Source organism: Motacilla alba, chromosome 14 (assembly GCF_015832195.1).
Source record: "Motacilla alba alba isolate MOTALB_02 chromosome 14, Motacilla_alba_V1.0_pri, whole genome shotgun sequence".
In the NCBI taxonomy this organism is placed as follows: Eukaryota; Metazoa; Chordata; class Aves; order Passeriformes; family Motacillidae; genus Motacilla; species Motacilla alba.
Genome location: NC_052029.1, coordinates 6,455,836 through 6,473,933, shown reverse-complemented (window position 1 = coordinate 6,473,933; position 18,098 = coordinate 6,455,836). Strand labels below are relative to the sequence as shown.

The following is an 18,098-nucleotide window of genomic DNA, read 5'->3' as shown; positions in this document are numbered from 1 at the left end:
TTTATGTATCTTAGGCATTATAAATACTTTCCTTTTGATGTTAGTGAGATAATACCCAGTAATATCCAATAAATATGGAATTCCAGTAACTGGAAGTTAGTTACAGTAATGCCTTTGCTGTATTAAAAAGTTAAATATTTTCACCTGTTGACAATGTTTCATTCACCATCTTCTTATTGACTGGAGTAACAGTTTTCTGAAGAATTATGAATTTTGCAAAATATGAGAACAGCTGATCTTCAACTGATAGACATGTATTTTCCATTGCAGCTGGTGCAGGTGCAAATATGGAAGCATCAGTGGTCTTTTCTCCTACATCTTTTCTACCACGATCAGTCATGACAAATTTGACTGTTCACTTCATGGGACAGGCCATAAATCTCCTGGAGGCAAGTTTATAGATTTTTTAACTGTGGGAGTTTTTTATCCCCCTCCTCAAGTGACACTTAGAATATAGAAGTACAAAGCATTTTCTGCTTTCCTGTTGTAGTTCCTTTAGCAAAATGTGATTTTCACTGCTGTAGCACAGTGGCCTCAGACTGGTGAGTCCTTAGTGTAACAGGCTTAGTCAAAATCAAAGCACTGCTAGTGCCATGCACTAGGAAAGTGACTTAGCTCTTGTTGATACAAATGACACATTAAAGTCAGTACTTCCTGAGACACTGCTCTAGCTCCTGTTTAGGACAGTAAAATTCCTTTTCTTGATGTACTGTGGAAAATGGATTGACTTGGGTACACCACTGCTTTAATACAGAGATAGACTCATTTGTACTTAGCTGAAGTCACTGTTCTAGTGCCATTGACCTTCCAGCGTCTGGCACATTTCAATGACCTGCCTGTGACCTCATCATCTTTACCTGCTGTGCCAGGTAACAGTGTGCACACGAAAGAAAGAAAGAATTTAATGTAGCCTTCAGATCTCAAGTGTAAGATTGCAAGAGAACAAAATTTTTTTTTAGTGCCACATACCCTGGATTTATGTGTGTTAGTAATTCTGTTTTAAGCAAACTTCCAAACAGAATCTTATTTCAGAGCATGAAAAGGATGTGTTAGTGTTTTCCAGCCAAAATACGGTTTTTAACATGCCAAAATAGCAATATCCCCTTTTGGCCCATTATGGTGTAAATGGACCTCAATACCTGAAGGAAAAAGTATTTTTATTTTGGACTGAGCTTTACATATCTAATTTTTTGGGAAGATTTAATACTGGAATAGCCAGTATTGAATGCTGAAGGAGGTAGAATGCTAAACTTTGTAGACTGTGATCTTGCTTTGCAAGTCTTTTGTTTTGGTTACATCTGGTTGCATATTTGATTTTCTGCTTTAGAATAGGCCATGGCCTGTACATGTCACTGTTACACTTTTCACTGCTGCATGCTTTTCACTAGGTTGGTGTACGATTGGAGAATGCTGAAGCTCTCATAGAGAAGGGTTTTGGGCCGAAATCTTCTACTTTCAGTGACTATTTTTTTGGAAACACTAATGAAGGAAACCACAAGTCAGAAACTCCAGTGGAAACAGCAGAGAAAGTCAAGCAGAGGAGCCCAACTTTGAAGCAATATAGCCCCACTGATCATCTTGTGAGCAAGTCTGGCAAGCCAAAGCTGAGAAAAACAAACCAAAATTGTCTTGGTAGAAAATACAGTAAGATGAATGAGTTAGTCAAAAAGGTAACTGAATCTGTAGATCTTGGAAAAATTAATGACATTTCCCAGTCAAACACAGGGCCCCATCTCACACTGGACAAGTGCTCTAGATTACTGTGACTCCTTTGCATGAAGCACATGTAACTCATGTTCTCTGCTCACTTGCAGAGAATTTAACAGCTGCAGAGAATATGGAGCAGCAAAGAGCAAGATCATTAGGTTTTTTTCAGATTGTTTTATTGTCTCAAAACAATGACACTCAGCCATGGGATTATGTTGCCTGTGTTTTGGGCTTCCTCACATTATTTTGAGCTCTGGTCCCTTTATGCTGATGTCCTCTTGTTGATTGACTGCTGTGACACTGTAAACAGCTGCTTGATGTTGAGTTCCTGAGTCCTGTTGTTTGCAATCTGACTTCCCAGTTTGATGTCAGATGTTACATTGATGCTTTGTGAATTTACTCATTTTCGGAGAGAGCTATGTTTTATGTACACAACAGGGAAGCTCTGAGAATTGACTTCAGTTGTTGGTGTATTAGCTGGAAAAATCAGGGACTGTGATTAATTTAGTTTGTCTTAGATCATCTCTCTTCTTGGACTCATCTTCTTAGGGTTTCTTCTTAGAGAGTAAGCTTATGATCATGTTGTGTTGCTGTGGTATCGTAGAATTGTAAGGACAGTATAAAATTTTTTACTTCCTAGCAGTTTATTTAGCAATCAAGGCATCCCTGATGTTGTTTTGAGATTGTATTTTTCAAAGCTTCATCTGTTGGTGGGTATGTATTGTAATACTTCTCCTTTGGCTGTCATCTTAGGACTGGACATGACCAGTGTTCATAGTGGCAGCCAGCTTCTGTGCTATGGAGCTGAAGTATAGCTGGAAAGAACAGCTACTGATCCAGGGTCTTAAACGGTCTCCAAAGTACATGTAAAAGGGAGCATAATATTTCTTCACTAATAGCTTAGTCTGCATTGAGCAATTGTTTATTGTGAGTTTGAAAGGAACTTATGTCACCCTTCCTTTTGATTTCTTTTTTTTTTATCATGTCAGTTCACTGAGAGAACAGTAAGAAAGGAGGTGTTGAAATGTGAGCTAAGCATGAAAATCTTTGGAAATGAACTTAGCTTCTTAGATTGTGAAGATTTGAGAAAACAAATGAAACATTATTCCTTAAATCTGGCTGAGTTGGCTGTCAGACTTCTGAAGGTAAAAGGAACCTTTTTTCTATTTGAAAGTAAATATATTGAGAAACTGCCTTCTGACAGAAATGATAAAGATGCAAAATATTACTTGTTGTTTCTCTAAATTGAACTCTAAAAGACACCAGTGTATATTTGGTTTAAACAGCATTCAGTACATTAGGCAAAGGTTTGTTCTGCTGTCTAATGGCTCTTCTTGCTTCTCTCATTCAAATCCCTCCGTGCCTAAATGCAAATTCTTTTTTTAACTAGAATAGGTCTGGTGTCTGACTCGTGCCATGGCCATAGGAGGCTTTGGGCTGCTTTCTTATTTATGTCCCAGATCAGCTCAAGTAAAAACACTTTTACAATAGACAGATGCAGTCAAAAGTTAAATCTGGCAAATTTATTGAATGCTAACTCTATTATGTGGAATAATATTCTGGGTTTTGTTTGGGTTTTGTTCACCACAGGGGCAGGAGGTCCAGTTTAATAAAAGGATGAGCTTGGCCACTGAAGAGCTGCAGTTTCCAGCAATTTCAGGCTTTCCTGTTCAACTGGCAGTCAATGCCTCAGCAGCAATCAACATAAAAATCAAAGGGAATGCTGATTTCAAACAACAGTCCAATTTCTTTCTAAATGGATATATCAAGCCAAGGTATTTAGTGCTGCAAATGTGTCCCTTTCACATGTCTCTGATGTAAAGTAGCAATTTCTGATGTGAAAGTTTTGTGTGAATGCCTATTAATTAGTTAGGATATTCCTGAAGAACAAAAGCAGTCATCATCTTTCTGTTGCTGAATGGTTGCCATGGTGTAAGGGCAGCAGTGCTTTCCTGTCCTGCCTGTCTGATTTTTTACCTCTCACTGTGTTATTCCAGTACTGGTTTAAGCTGACTGTTCCTCTCTGTCTCTAAATCAAACTCCTGAATTGTTGCATGCAGATGATTGTTTGGAATGTTTTACATGTGACAAGTGGATTTTTCTTGGGATCAAATAATGCTGTCACAGGTTATGGATGCACAAACCATAGTGTGAGAATTTAACCCTGTGTTTCCTCACCTGGCTATTTGAGTACAGACTGAATAGGTTAGTAAACTTTACTAAGTGCTGTACAGACAGAGAGAAACTTGCTTTGTGATACTCAATTTTAATTGCTTTCATTTTCTTAATGTTTCATGCTGAAAGCTGCATTCAAATCCCCTCCTTAGTAAAACTGTAATTCATGTTAAAAAGTGTGTGTTGGTGTACATGCAATCTTTTCAGTTATTTCCTGAAACAAAACAGTTCATGATTTTAACCATAGAATATACTGTCTTACAGCATCAAATGCTGTGTATTTATTGAAGAGGTTTAAATTAAGTGCTTTAAAAAGAAACTGCATTTCATAGAAGGATATGTACATGAATCTTTCAACAGTGCATTTGTTCAGCTTTCGGTCCAAATGGGAATTGTGGGGACTCTGGGACAAGCTGGCCTAAAGTGGTTAACAGGAATGAGGACGTCTACTAGTCTTGATGGGGGGATCCAGGTGAAGAAAGGGAAAGAGCTCAAAGTTTTCTTGAACACTCCAGAAGAATCTATGGAGATAATTAATTTCAGGTAAGATTAAGCAAGGGCATCTTCAAAAACAGTAACTGTTAACTTTCTTGAATATAAATGACAATTTTGTTTAAATATTGCTGTAACTTTAGTATAATTGGTTTTAAATTATTGTTCAAAATTCTTGGTTGTAGCTCTAAACTCTACTTCAGAATGGTGGATAAGACAGAAGATATAGATGTCTTCCAAGACCACAAAGAAACCAGATCTTGCACTAGGGAGGAAGGTGAGTCCAGCTATTATGATTATCTTAGAAAGGCATTCTGAAATATCTGTAATAGATAATTTTATTCACTAGTTTCTTTTTTCACATATTATTTCTAAAAGGTCTAGAGTGCAATGTTCATTTTTGTGTTTTCTTTGTTTGCTGTTCTAATTGAATGTTCAACTGTTGTCTTCCACTAGTATCTGAGATTATTGGCTGGCAGCTGTGTTCTGAAATGTCCTATCCTGACCCAGCCAGTGGTTGGGTTTTCCCCCTCAGTGGACCTTTGAGAGTGGCTGTGACATTAACTAAGCAAGACAGAGGCCTGCAGCAGTACGTGGTGGAAGCTGCCTATAACTACATAGCTCAGGTACCACTGGCACGCTGGGCTCTGGCTTTAGTTGCAGTTTGCTGTTCTGGTGTATCTCAGTGCTGCATCTTCAACCCTCTGCATTCCAAGCTCTCTTGTTATTCATTCCATTCCCAATATATGGGAAGATATGTTGCACACAAATTACTGATGCTGATATGAGATATATGCTCTTTTTATCTACAAAACAGCACACTCAAACAATCTGTTGTCTCAATGTGAGAGATATTTTTATAAATGTTGTGCCAATGAATAATGTGATTATCCTTTCTTTCCTTCAGGAGAATTCATGGATCCCTAGTGAAGCTGTCTTTCACTTCTTCCTTGGGACTCCAAAGTCAGACTTGAAAAGAGATGTTGGTGTTGACCTAAGTTTTAGTGTCCCACAGAAGAAATTCAGAATCCAATTTATACAACCTAAGAAAAAAATTGAGATTGATGGTAGGTTTTTCAACTAAGAGCCTGATCATCAGCTAATATCAGTTAGGAGAACTTCATTACCATTAACTGAGAAATATCAGTATATTTCACTCACTAATCTAATGCTGAAACTACTATGTGATAACTGTTCAGTTTACTGCTTTAGGTAGCAGCCATTCCCAGTGGGGTTTGCATCTTGGTTAAGACTGTATTTTGCACAGTCAGAGGTTCAGTATCTGCTTCATAAAGTCATGTTGGAGAAGAAAGCTGTTACCAGGATTGGTGAATTGAAGGCTAAAGAATATGGTGCATTGTTCTGACATCTTTTACATATGCTGATCTTGCCTTACTGTTTCTATTTGCAGTGTTCTGTTAGTTATGAGATGAAGTTATTTGTTGCTAAATCAGTGAAGTACTGACTATGATATTGTCGTGCATTATAATAAAAAATAACATTTTAATCACAGGGCAACATAGAATTCAGAATCTACAAACCCATTGAGAAAATATAAACTGATAAATTAATGGTAATAATATACACAACATATTTCAGCTGGTCAAGTGATGTTTTGTGTTGATGTATTCTACCATATTTAGAATTTTCCACTCCTTTTTTTTTTTTTTTTTTTTTTTGATCCTGGTTATTTCCAGATGGATTGCAAGGAACCTTTACCAACACTGTGCAAAGCTTTGTGTGCACAGTGTTCTGAGCTCCTGCAATGTCTCCACAGTACAACACAACTTACAAGTTTTAGCACAGGCCTAAAGGAATTACATAAATCAGTTCCAGAGCTAAGCTGTTTTGTTGGAGACAGCTTCATTGCGTCTTCTCAATTATTTTCCTCAGAATATCTTTTCAAAATTACTGGTTTATTCTGAAGACACTTTGCAAAATGCCTTTGCAAATTCTGATCCTAACTTTTTTTCCTTTGAGCTGACGTTTATATTTTTTTAATCTCTCTATTGTTTATAACAAGAACAACTATTATTTCAAGTACAGTCTTATGAAGCATCACTGAACAGTAAAGAAAAAGTAAAGTTTTCTTTTTCTCCAAGGGAGGATTGAGTTTTCTAAAAATTCCCGAGTTGGACACCTGGAGCTGATAGTGGATGACCGAGACGTGTATTACATTAAGGTATATTTGCATTTCATGAGGTCTCCTTCTAGGATGCATATTTACATAAAAGCACAGAAAAGAAAGGCAGTGAAAATACACTTATTGAAAAACAGTTTCATGAACAATCCATCAGAGGAATTACCAGTTCTACTTATTACATATTTTTGAGATAGACTCAGTGCTAAATTTCAACCTAAATCTCTGTGAGTCTGCCAGTATTTTCAGTAACACCCTATTAATTTCTGGCCTGGTATTGTAACATTTCAGTGATTTCAGTCCTAAAACTAGCAGAAGCTGAAGGAAGTAGTGTTTTGCACCACTGTGACCTCTGTGTAACTGGAAAAACAAATCCATCCTTCCTCTCCATTATTTATCAATGGCAAGTTTTAGGCTTTGTGGGGTGTGGGAGGTTTGTTATTAGATGTACAGAAAAACATGTCTTTTCTTCCTTCTCTCATCTAATTTCTGAAACACACAAATCTATACTATTGCTATCCTTAAAACTTACATTGTTGAGCGGCTTGGGGTTTGCCTTTTGATTTGTTTGTTTGTTCTAGGGAATGGTAGATTTGCAGATGCTGAATGGAGAGCAGAGATACATGACCCAGCTGGAGGTAAAGCTGATAAAGCAAAGCAATCCTATCATTTTGTCAGGAAACATCACTAAACAGCTCGGCAAGAAGATAGCTTTTTCAGTGTCTCTGAATAATTTGTTGAAGGAAGCTGCATTTCTTTCAGGTTAGAGGACAGTAAGTATTTGCCATATAAATGCAAGTTCTGGAGCCGTTATTTGTTAGGGTTGCCTGCTTTTGGACACTTATTCCTTAAATTGCTTTCAAGTCCATAAAGACTGCTTTTTAAAATTGCTATCCTGCATAAATTAATACAAATATATATATTTCAGAATAAAAGAAATTTTAAAATAAGTCTGTTTTGAATTACTGTTGGAAAGGGTGGAGGGAATAAGATAAAAGGAATTACTAGATAAAAACATGCCAAAAAATAACAGCTGTTTTTCACTCTTGTTAATACAAAACAATGCAGAGACACATATTTGTAGCTGAATGTCTCTTAAGATCTGTGGTTCTAAAAATCTTGAAGACTTTTTTTCTCATAAATAAGCTAAGAGGAAAATACAAGAGAAAGTATCAGAAAGAGAGCCTTAATATTTGTATAACATAAATACATTAAAATTAAAATAATAAAGTGAAGTAAACCAGTAATTTATGTCTAAAGCTCTCATTTTTGACTGAAATGTCATAGGGTTACAAAGCACTTTCAAACAGAGCTAATTAACAACTAAGAAATGCAGAAGGCAGTTTGTTTTTTGGGAGATGATCTTTTGGTGGAGTTTTCATCCTTAGCTTTCACATGGATTGCCAGTGACTGTATCCAAGCCAGTTCTGGTCTGATTTCAAACTCCTAGCACCTGAGCAAACTTGGCTGCACCAGTTGTGCTGCAGCAAAGCCACAGGCTTGCTCTGACTTTATGGAGAGGTGAACATCCACATGTTCAGGCATTAGGGCTTAGTTAATTAAAAGATCTGTCTGTCTGAATTTATTTCCTTTGAGAAGCAGCTTTGGCTGTTCAATGGCATTTCAATAAGCTTGAAGCAGGTTGTGAGAAGTGTGGTCTGCAGGCTGTCTCTGGAGATGGAGAAAGACACTGAACACCCAGCTCTGTCTTTGTATCTGTTCTGTACACAGGGAGTTCATAATGGTGGAGAGACTGAATGCCCTTTTGGTTTTCCCCACTGTAGTATTCCTTTAACTAGCTGAAGTAACTTCAAGTTCTATCACTGCATAATGATTTCTCTTCTTTCTGTAGCACTTCTGGAGAAAAAGATTGATGATAAGCTGAGACAATACTCGTTGGAAGGGGAGACTCACCTTCCAGGTGTTCTTGGACTTCATGCCGTCGCTCTTCTCCAGCAGCATGAGGGATTGTGGTCTCATGGTCTGCAGATAAAATATGGACTTCTAGGTACACTGAAAAACAGGGAGAGCAAAATTATTCTGTATTACTCATTTTTCCTACAAGATTTGCCTCTGTGTTTAGAACGCAGTAGAAAGATTTCAGTTAATTTTTAAACTGTGATCTGAAACTTGGAACAAGTTTCTCTTTTTAGTTTGATATACTTTACTCTTTGAGTCTGCATATAAAACCAATTTTTTAAAATGGGCTTTTCACAAGCATATCCATAATTAGATTAAAAATCACTTTTTCAGTGAGAATTGCTCCTAATTAATTTGTGTTTTCAGATGATTGCATGCATGCACTGAATAGTATGAGGGGTGGTTTCTAGGAAGTAGCTGGCTGTGATCCCTGGTTGCAATATAGGAATTGTGTTAATTTTGTGGGACAAAACAGGTGAACATCAGTGCAGTTGTATCAAAGTATTGAATCCTTGGAGTAGCTAATCATGATAAGTGTTATGGGGGGATTGCTCATGCTAACTCTGTTGCACCTTCAGAGAGAGAGTATGTAGCAATATGAGTAATAAATTTTTCTTAAACCTACACAGGCATGACCCCTTAATTTTGCTAAAAATGGCATGCTGATCACAGTATTTTATAAACAAGAATCAAAACATACTTGAACACTTAAACACTACCTTAAGATTCCTGGCTATAGCTATGTAATCATGCAATTAGATACTTGGAGCTTAGTTACACTTCAGTTTAAACCCAGTTTGACAGCTATTCCACCTGAAGTGTTCAGCAAATACTTCCTTGCAGAAGTACTGGGTTTTTCATTGTAAAAAATAATCCTACTTATTAGTCAGAACTTCAAATTCATTATGTTAATTTTCTTCTCAGTGTCCAAAAGGGGTTTTTTTTTGTTTTTTTTAAAGATGAAATGTCATGTAATGTCATGATGTTGGGAGCTAGGTGGTAACAGAAAATCATCAAATATTGTGTGATACCAAGAAAGCTGCAAAGCTTGATCATTATTAGTTTGTAGCTCTTTTACTTCTACAAGGTAAAATTCTGTTTAAGTAATGAAGTTTGTGCTTTCCTTTGGATTTGTAGGATAAAACAACAAGTATATAGCTGTAAAAATAAATGAATCTCACTTTGATGTTCTGAAAAATAGAAGTCTTGAAGCCAGTGCCAGATTTGTACTATTACCATTTTGAAAGATTAATTCTGATTTACTTGAATAAGTAACTTTGTGAATTAACTTGAGCAGGAGAGGCAAAAACCCCTTGCCACGAGTGCAGCACGCAGCAGAAAGTTCAAGTGGAGATGGGTGCACGGGGCTTCTACAGACTGGAGCTGGGCCACGAGTTTCACTGTGTGCAGGCTCCCACCTACAGCCACCAGGTGGGAGCTGAGCCAGGCACCCTGTGTGCTGGGCACTCCTGTGTCACCTATACTCAGGGCTCTCCACATGAGAAAGAGATCACAGCAAAAAGGCAATGCCGTCTTCTTTAGGTTCACCTGAAACATGAAGTGACTGCATCTTGGATTTCCTCCCAGATGGAAGTGAACTATGGGAAACATTGGGATGAAATAAACAACAAGAAGAAAGTGCTGATCAGCCAAGCCTTTAAGAACAGTTCCAGTTCATCTGTAGTCAGCTATTTTATGGAGGTAATAGTGATGTTGAAAAGTGAAACCTTCACTTCAAATATTTAACAGACAGACTAAGAATAATTTTAAACTTTTTTTTTATTACAACCTTTTTTTTTAAGTATGGTGTGTACTAATAATATAAAGCAAGTACCCAGACCTAATAATTTTGAGCTAGGTGAGGCCTTAGCTCAGACACTGAATCTCTGACATTTGCTCGAAGATAAATTTTTCAAATGCTGGAAAAGTTGGGGTGTAATTTGCTCTGAGGTTTTTGCATTGTTAACTCATATAAAATGATTGTAGAGATTTATGAAAGCTGCTTTGGTGACACAATGTGGAAGGAGGGTGCAGGTTATAACAACTCAGAATATTACAGCGTTTTTCTTTTTTATTCTCCTGTAGTTGTAACAAATGCATATTAAAGAAACCTCAGTCTATAATTGGTGAGCATGCATGAAAATCTATAGAGTGAATGGCAAATGTGCAAAAGCAGAAGCTGTGCCTTTGTGCTTCTGTGTGTGTGAGTAACTTATACAGCCCTGAAAATGGGATCTTGTTTTTATTTAAATTTGCTTCGCTTCTTTTCCAGTTTACCGTGCAAGTCCTGGAAAAACAGATGAATTATAGAACCCAGCTGCAGCACTTGCATACCTCTCAGGTGTATTTGCAGAGCAGCACCAACTTTGAGGTGCAGTATAATGACCATGTACCATTTGTGGCTGGGCTGCAGTGGAAGGATGCATCCAGAAATGGCCTGAAGAAGTGGGAAGGTGAAGTACCACAAACCATTTCCAGTCTGTGATTAGAAAAGCAGGTATTGGGAGCTGCTGCCAGGTTTTTCTGAGCAGTTTTGCGTGAGTGCAACAGAATGATAAAGATGTTTGTTGGAAGAGAGAGACCCTGGAGGTTGTCCAGCCCAGCTTCCTGCTCCAGTCAGGACTGTTTCTAGCAGTAGATCACATCTGTTCTGGCTTTGTCTAGCTGAGTTTTCAAAATCTCCAACCTATCCCAGCCTGACTGGCTGGCCTTTTCCAGCAGTTCCATTTACACTAGTGAAGGACATTAATTTCATTATGTACAACCCAGAGATTTTAGCAATTGGAAGAGAAAAGGTTGATAGTAGCATTTTAGCTTCATTCTGGAACCTCTGGGTCTTATCAGTCTTGATGTGGAGTTAGAATCCAGGTAGTTTGAAATCTCATGTTTCTGTCAGCTTTAATACATGTCCCTTGCAGGTGGGTTCAATATAGACACCCCATGGCTCTATCTGTACACAGCTCACAAACTGCACCAGCCTCAGCATTCTGTTTATTTACTGACATCCCAGCTGACAGCTGGAAAAGCTCTCTCCGTTAAAGACCTTGTACTGGAGCTGTTCTATAAAGATCAAGGCAATGAGAAGGAAGGAAAAGTTCACATTTACACGCCGGCTACCACATACCTGCAGGTTGGTGACATGGTGCTTTGCAGGATGTATGGCTTTGGGGACAGGATAGCTCTGTGCTATCACTATGCCCTGACTCTGTGGTTTCTAAGCTTCCTCCTTATTTATTTTAGACTGTGCTATGCAGTAGATGTTTAAAACTGATTTAGTCATAGCCAATTCATTAGCCAATGTGGTAGACTTCTGTCACTATGCACAATTTGACTTATGTTTGTGATTAAGATGTTCCTTTATCAGCTTTTCCTCCTTAGGTCACTACTGCTTCAGGCACAGTCATGGAGAAATGTGTGAAACATTCTTGAATGAGAAAAAAAGTGTTCATCAACTATGTAACTTTTTGTCTCTCCTGTGTTTGGAGAAGATAAAATAAACTTTGAACTCTGTATGGTAATTTGGGGTATTTTCATAATGGAAAAGATGGCACACATTTCTAGCAGTTCTTGTAAATGATCATTCTGTCACCTCTGTGCTGTGCTGCTGCACAATGGAATGCTGTCTGTCCTGGCTCAGCCAGACTAATGTCTTTGTTTTTCAGGCATCCACAGTTAATCATCTTGGGAGGAATGTTCTGCATAGCTATAGTGAAATGATCTCTCTGTGGAATCAGCTTGTGAAGAATGAGATTCATTTGGAGAATAATGAACGAGCCAAACTTCTCTGCTTTAAGATAAAGAGTACAAAACAGGAATTTAACTTCACAGCCAGCTATCAGAATCTGCCAACGGTGAGAAAGAAAAACAAAAGCAATTTTTTTGACTCAGCACTCTCTTCCTGAAAGATGTTACTGCTAGTGTTGAAACTTAAACCCTTCCAGTACTGCATCTATTTCTGTCTGTTTTGACAGGCTGCAGTGTAAATCTTGGTTCAAAAAGAAAACAAAAACTTGTGTGGCATAGTTTGGAGTATGGAGGAGAGGGTGAAAAGAGACAGCATGACTAGAAAGTGAGCTGGAGATGTGGTTTCTCTCAACTTGACGAAATTGTATGATTCTCTTGTCCTAGACAATCAGGATCTCTTGCCTGCTAGTGAGCATGGTAACAACCCAGGTTTATAGGCTATTTTAATCTCTACATCCCTTCTAGTCTTAAAATAATTTTTGCTTTGCTTCATGTCTGTGGCACAGGAAGGGTAATCAGCAGTTTCTCCTCGAAAGAGGTACTTTGATCAGTTACTTTGGTCCATTCACACCTTGCAGGAAGTCTTAAGAAGTATTTTTCTAAACATAGCTTTGAAAATGCTTTTTCCATGCTTTGAAAATCCAGTTTGGTTTTTTATGTACCAGAGCTTGCTTATGTTGCAAGTAGGTGACACTCAAGTGATACATTAAGGGGCGTTTGTCTTCTGCTGGAGTCAGTTTTCTATTGATGGCACTTTTAATCCTCTGAGAGATTAATGGAGATCTGGACTTAAACTGCATCAGAAATGGTTTGTCTGTGAAGTGACAGCCTTGCTGCATCCTGTTGAATGACACGGTTTCCATATTGAGGTTGCTGAATATGAATGCAGTAAATCTGATGCAATTGTCCTTTCTTGTTCTGGTCTCATGATCCGAGTGCAGCCTAAGAAGACAAACTTTTCTGTGAAGATTGTATGGAGAGATTATAAAAGTCTGCCTGTTATACTGCAGTGTGAAGGTCAGATAAAAGAGCTGAGGAAGGAGAAGATGCTCTATCAAAAACGTGCAACCCTCCATTTCAGGTTTAGTATTCTTACTTCTATCTTTTAAGAATGTTTTGGCCTAAATTTAGTGTGCATCTTGATGCTCTTAGGAAATGTTCTGGACTTCACAAAGTGAGAGTGCCACATGCACAGAGTGTTCTTTGTCCCATCTGGTTCCCTGAACTTGCTCAAGTACAGCAGCTTCATGGGCTAGTTATTTGCATCCATTAGGTTTTGGCCTCTTTGTTGAAATGATAGTGAACAAAGCTGTCAAAGGCAACAGACCATGTGTGCTGTGACATGCTTGCTGGCAACTCAGCCAGGCATATAGCCTCCTTTCCTGAAAACAGCAGGATTTATGGTGTGTCCAAACTTGTATGTGGTGAGAGATTCCAAAACCCAGATCTGATTCTCTGTGCCATCCATGTGCCTTTTCCCAAGTCCTTAGGCATTATATAGTCATTTTAAAGCCAGAGGTATCCTCTTAAAACATGTAACACATGTTCTTGTTTAGATTTTGGAATATATTTCCATTTTCTGATGAGAATGAGTACATGGCTTCTACATATTGGCTGGCCCTGAAATTTCTCTCTTCATTATCCATTACTGAAGCCCAGCCTGAAGGACTTAGTAAAAATGTGTACTCAGATTAGAGATATCTGGATCACTTCTGGGGAAATCTCAGCTTTCTTAAGGCACAGCAGCATCAACAAGAGTGCACAGGCTGCCTTAGGAGCCACTGTACAGCTCAGAGATAACTAAAACGCTGGGAGGTGTCTTTTCAGTAGAAAAATATGTAAATGAAGAGCTGTACCAGATATTCTAACATGTATAAAGGCAGTCCAGTGTCTGCTTATAAAGGTTCATGCATGCTTCCAAGAGGTCTGACTAAGTAAATGTGCAGAAATATTTAATTAAGTCCATAAACCATTACACTGAAGTGGTAAACTACTCCTAGAGCTGTGTAGTGCTGAACATCTGTTGCACAGGATTCTTGGCAGTACTGTTTCTACATAAAGCATAAAATGTGGATAGGTGAGGGCTGCCAGGAGCTTTTGGACACTCCCTATTTGAAATGAAGTCTTGGCCATGCAGGTATAGAAGGTGTATATGCTGGTTATGCATGTCAGAACTTTAAAGCAGCACCTTCTCCCATGCCTTGCAGGCATTTACCAAATTCAGGATGGAAACTCTATCAAAAATTCAGCTTAGTGTCTGGAGTTTGTATGAAGTTGTCAATATGCTCTGTAGTTTCCTTAATCTCCCAGGTGTTTTGCTTCTGTACCTGACACCCTGGTGGTAACTGATAATTTTGGAGTTCAAGTTGAACTCTGCTTGATTTGTTTTTGTAGTTGTCTATTAAGATCTTTTACACTATGATTGTTTCTTGGTTTTTTTCCAGGCATCCTTTCAAAGTTCCTTTTCTGCAGAGCATGCTTCTGCAGGAGACATTTACTGTTGACAAAAAGCAAAAGCACTATTTCATGGAAACAAAAGTTTTGATAAATGGGGTGGAGGAAACAGTTCAGACTCTTATACTCGGTTACCAACCTGAAAACCCCTATGTGAGTTATCCAAAAACTTCCTTTAGTCTGATATACCAAAACAACCTGCATATAAGTGGTTTACTGCATATTTCTTATGTTCCTTGCATTTTCTCTCAAACTTCTTTTTAGATTTGTGCTGGCTTAACTCATCCTTATAACTACAGGATGTTTCCCAAAGATGTTGAAATGTGCATTTTAACTCTAAGTCATCAAAATGTGAGTAAATTTCCCATTAGATTCAGTTAGAAGACATTCATTACCTGTTTATTTACACTTTATTGTGTTTTCAGGCCTCACTTGCTATAGGTCTTTAGTTTCTTGCCACAGAGCTGCTGCAACCAAAATGTTCAGAGGGTGATTATGTCCTTGGTACCTCCTTAATTTTGTAGAATAATATGTTGTGTAGTAATCTATGATAAGAATACTTCATATATTATTTTTAGAATATTATTATGCATGAGTGTTATTAATAAAACAAGTACTGGAATGAAATGGATTCAGGGTTCTCACCCTTATCTAGCCCTGTCTATTCATCTTTCTTACCAAATGTAGCTATTTTTCCTCATTTTCTTTTCTTATATTTTCCTCATTTTCTTCCTCATTTTTCTCATTCTTCTTCCTCGATTTTCATTCTGAGCCAAAACATAACAGATTAAAACTCAGTCATTTTTCATAATGTATGGGGACGACTTCTCTGATCTTCCATTATACACAGGGTTAATACTTAGTGCCCTTTGCTTACTGCCATTCTTAACACACAGGTGAAGCATGAGCTTGAGACTATCTTAAAGGTGAATAAGGAAGATGTTCTCAGTTTTCTAGGGAGGTATCAGGACAAATCCAGTGAGGCAGATTTTAGACATCTTTTACACTTGGATGTGACACACTCATTCCAGGTACTGATGGGTTTAATTTTTGGTATTTTTTATGTCTTGCTGACTGTTTTACTGTGTTGTCTTTAGAATTATAATTGTTTGATGCTGGTGAATGTCCTAATCCAGTCAAGTCCTGGCCCTGTCAAATAACTGTAATCATCTCAGCAGGTTCAGTTACGTATCACTAATTTGTGTCAATAATACCTTGTAAGGCACACATAGATTTTTTTTTTCATGCTTTTTTTACTGCTTTCAATATATTTTTCAGTATCTTGGGCTATAAGTGGTAAAATTTGATACACGTATTTGCTTATATGCATCACCCACTTCATGCTAGAAATTCAGACATGAAATCATATGAGACAGCTGGGGGGAATGCAATGTTCTGTTCTGATACTTTACTTTGTCAAATAGCTTGAGTTTCCACAAGCAATGGCCCTAAGTGGGGAGCTGTTTTCCAGGCAGACTAAACTGGAACACTTAGACTGTGGTGTGAGCGTAAAAGTCATCATCAACAAGAACATGTCTTCACAGGTCAGTCCCCTGGTCATTACAGGCTTGTTGCTTGAAGCTTTTGCAGTTCATACACTCAATGGCTATAGTGGAGAGGTGTAAATTGTTTAACTTTTGATGGTTAGATTTTGTTCTGGCTAGATAGCTACATGGGGTTGAAATAGTTGGCTTGTATTTTGGCTGAAATTCAGAAAACTCTTAAAGTCTAGTTAAATTGTACTTAAAATTCAATGTAGCTCACATTTTGTTGTGACAGGGTTGGGATAAAGACAGGGGGATCACTTACCCATTGTCTTCACAGACAAAACAGGCTCAACTTGGGCAATATTTATTTAATTTATTACCAAATAAAATTAATTAGATGATGAGAAACAAAGATGAGATGTAAAAACTCCTTTCCCCCTTTGCTCCTCTCTCTTTGTCCAGTCCCAACTTGTCTGCAGTCTCATTGCTCAGACTGATGTTTCAGTATTGTGTATGATAATCTGAGATCCTTAATGTCCTAGTGTCCTTTTTCTCTGTGTGCAGGCCCAGGCAGCCCTGAAGAGTTATGGTGAAAACAATGTCAATGGCTCCCTTCACCTTCATTCCAATGGAAGGGAAATGCTGATGCTGGAGGTCGATGTGAACAATGAAAAGAGGAGGAATGCCAGAATTGTTGGACTGAGGGCTTTTCTCCATCAGACAGTCCTGACAAATCCAGAATCAGTACAGTTCCAGCTCATGGGCAAAATATTTCCATCAAGGTAGAGAAATCAGAATGTTGGTTAATTGAGGAACTGAGGAGTGTTCTGGGATACAAACTTCAATGTAACTACTTTCCTATGGCTGCTGCAAGGCCACTGAATAAATGCCAGTTCATGTGTTATCCCTATTATTGAAATACTTCTGCTCTTTATGTTTCATAAGTTGGTATAAGTTGTGTTAATGTGTTCTAGATGCTTTTGTAGGACTTTGTATAGAGAACTTTGAGTGAAGATATAGTACAAGTTATGCCAGTGGAAAAGGGCACTTCCCAGTGTTTATTATAAGGTTTTTAAAGTATCGGAGAAAGCTCTGAGGTGGCAGAGGTGGGAAATAGAAATTTGGCCCTCCAAGTTTCAGCTGATTTTTCAAATTTCACAAATACAAAAGTATGCAATGAAGAATTTTAGAATTTCTGCAGAGGTCCCAGTGTTTACCAATTGGATGGGATAAGGAGAATGAGAAAATAAGAGTTAAAGAAATCGGAAGTTACTACAATTTAGATGAAGCACATTAGATTTACTAGTAATACTAAAAATAGATAAAATATTCCAAGAAGGGTATTTCATTGTGGTTCTGCAGTATGCTTGTAGTTCTGAGCTTCCAAAAGTGCATTAATTTGTTTAAATACCAGGGTAAGCCATAAGAGAGCAATTTATTGCAGTTCACAGGAAAGAAAACAGGGCACTTAAAATTTTTGGAATGACGATTTGTTTAGGGCTTGTTTTAGAGGGAGAATACAAACAAAAATAAACTGTTAAATGTTTCTGGAGAACAGCTAAAAGTCTGTACAGTCTGTACAGATTTATTTCAGTTGCTGGCTGATGGAATGTATCTTACTTCCCTGAACTATGTAGTTTTGTTCTTCCCATGGAGTGGAGGTTTTATTTGTCATCAGTCTTTCAACAGGGTTCCAATTTCTAGAAGGGATGTCTAACACTATGAAAACTGGAGTGATTGCCTCACTTTTAGGTATTTTGTGTAGTATACTTCAGTCTAGAAAGTCAGATAGTTCAGTGGTTAGTTTGTTGAAAGCCATGTGAAAATTGTATCTCAGTCTTATACTTACAACACAGAAAATTTTGTTGCTCCAGCAGGTTTCCCTAAAAAGCTGTGCCACGGTTCTTCAACACTGTTCAATTCAGGGCCAAGATGCAAAGAAGTGTTGTTTCATTTACCAAACTCAAATGATGGCAACA

General features: G+C 37.9%; 1 protein-coding gene across 2 annotated transcripts in view; it reads left to right on the top strand.

Annotated features, from left to right (window-relative positions):
* The window catches only part of LOC119706833, an 80,197-nt gene that overhangs the window by 21,761 nt on the left and 40,338 nt on the right, over positions 1-18,098 (top strand). For both annotated transcript variants that reach the window (XM_038150958.1, XM_038150959.1), the window contains 22 exons: positions 271-389; positions 1,389-1,670; positions 2,697-2,852; positions 3,298-3,482; positions 4,243-4,425; positions 4,560-4,651; positions 4,831-5,000; positions 5,282-5,441; positions 6,477-6,556; positions 7,096-7,276; positions 8,367-8,522; positions 9,732-9,865; positions 9,977-10,135; positions 10,707-10,887; positions 11,353-11,564; positions 12,097-12,285; positions 13,120-13,259; positions 14,623-14,785; positions 14,897-14,983; positions 15,529-15,663; positions 16,057-16,176; positions 16,684-16,901. In XM_038150958.1, the coding sequence (XP_038006886.1) occupies positions 271-389; positions 1,389-1,670; positions 2,697-2,852; positions 3,298-3,482; positions 4,243-4,425; positions 4,560-4,651; positions 4,831-5,000; positions 5,282-5,441; positions 6,477-6,556; positions 7,096-7,276; positions 8,367-8,522; positions 9,732-9,865; positions 9,977-10,135; positions 10,707-10,887; positions 11,353-11,564; positions 12,097-12,285; positions 13,120-13,259; positions 14,623-14,785; positions 14,897-14,983; positions 15,529-15,663; positions 16,057-16,176; positions 16,684-16,901 (3,502 nt within the window). The remainder of the gene's footprint in view (positions 1-270; positions 390-1,388; positions 1,671-2,696; positions 2,853-3,297; positions 3,483-4,242; positions 4,426-4,559; positions 4,652-4,830; positions 5,001-5,281; positions 5,442-6,476; positions 6,557-7,095; positions 7,277-8,366; positions 8,523-9,731; positions 9,866-9,976; positions 10,136-10,706; positions 10,888-11,352; positions 11,565-12,096; positions 12,286-13,119; positions 13,260-14,622; positions 14,786-14,896; positions 14,984-15,528; positions 15,664-16,056; positions 16,177-16,683; positions 16,902-18,098) is intronic.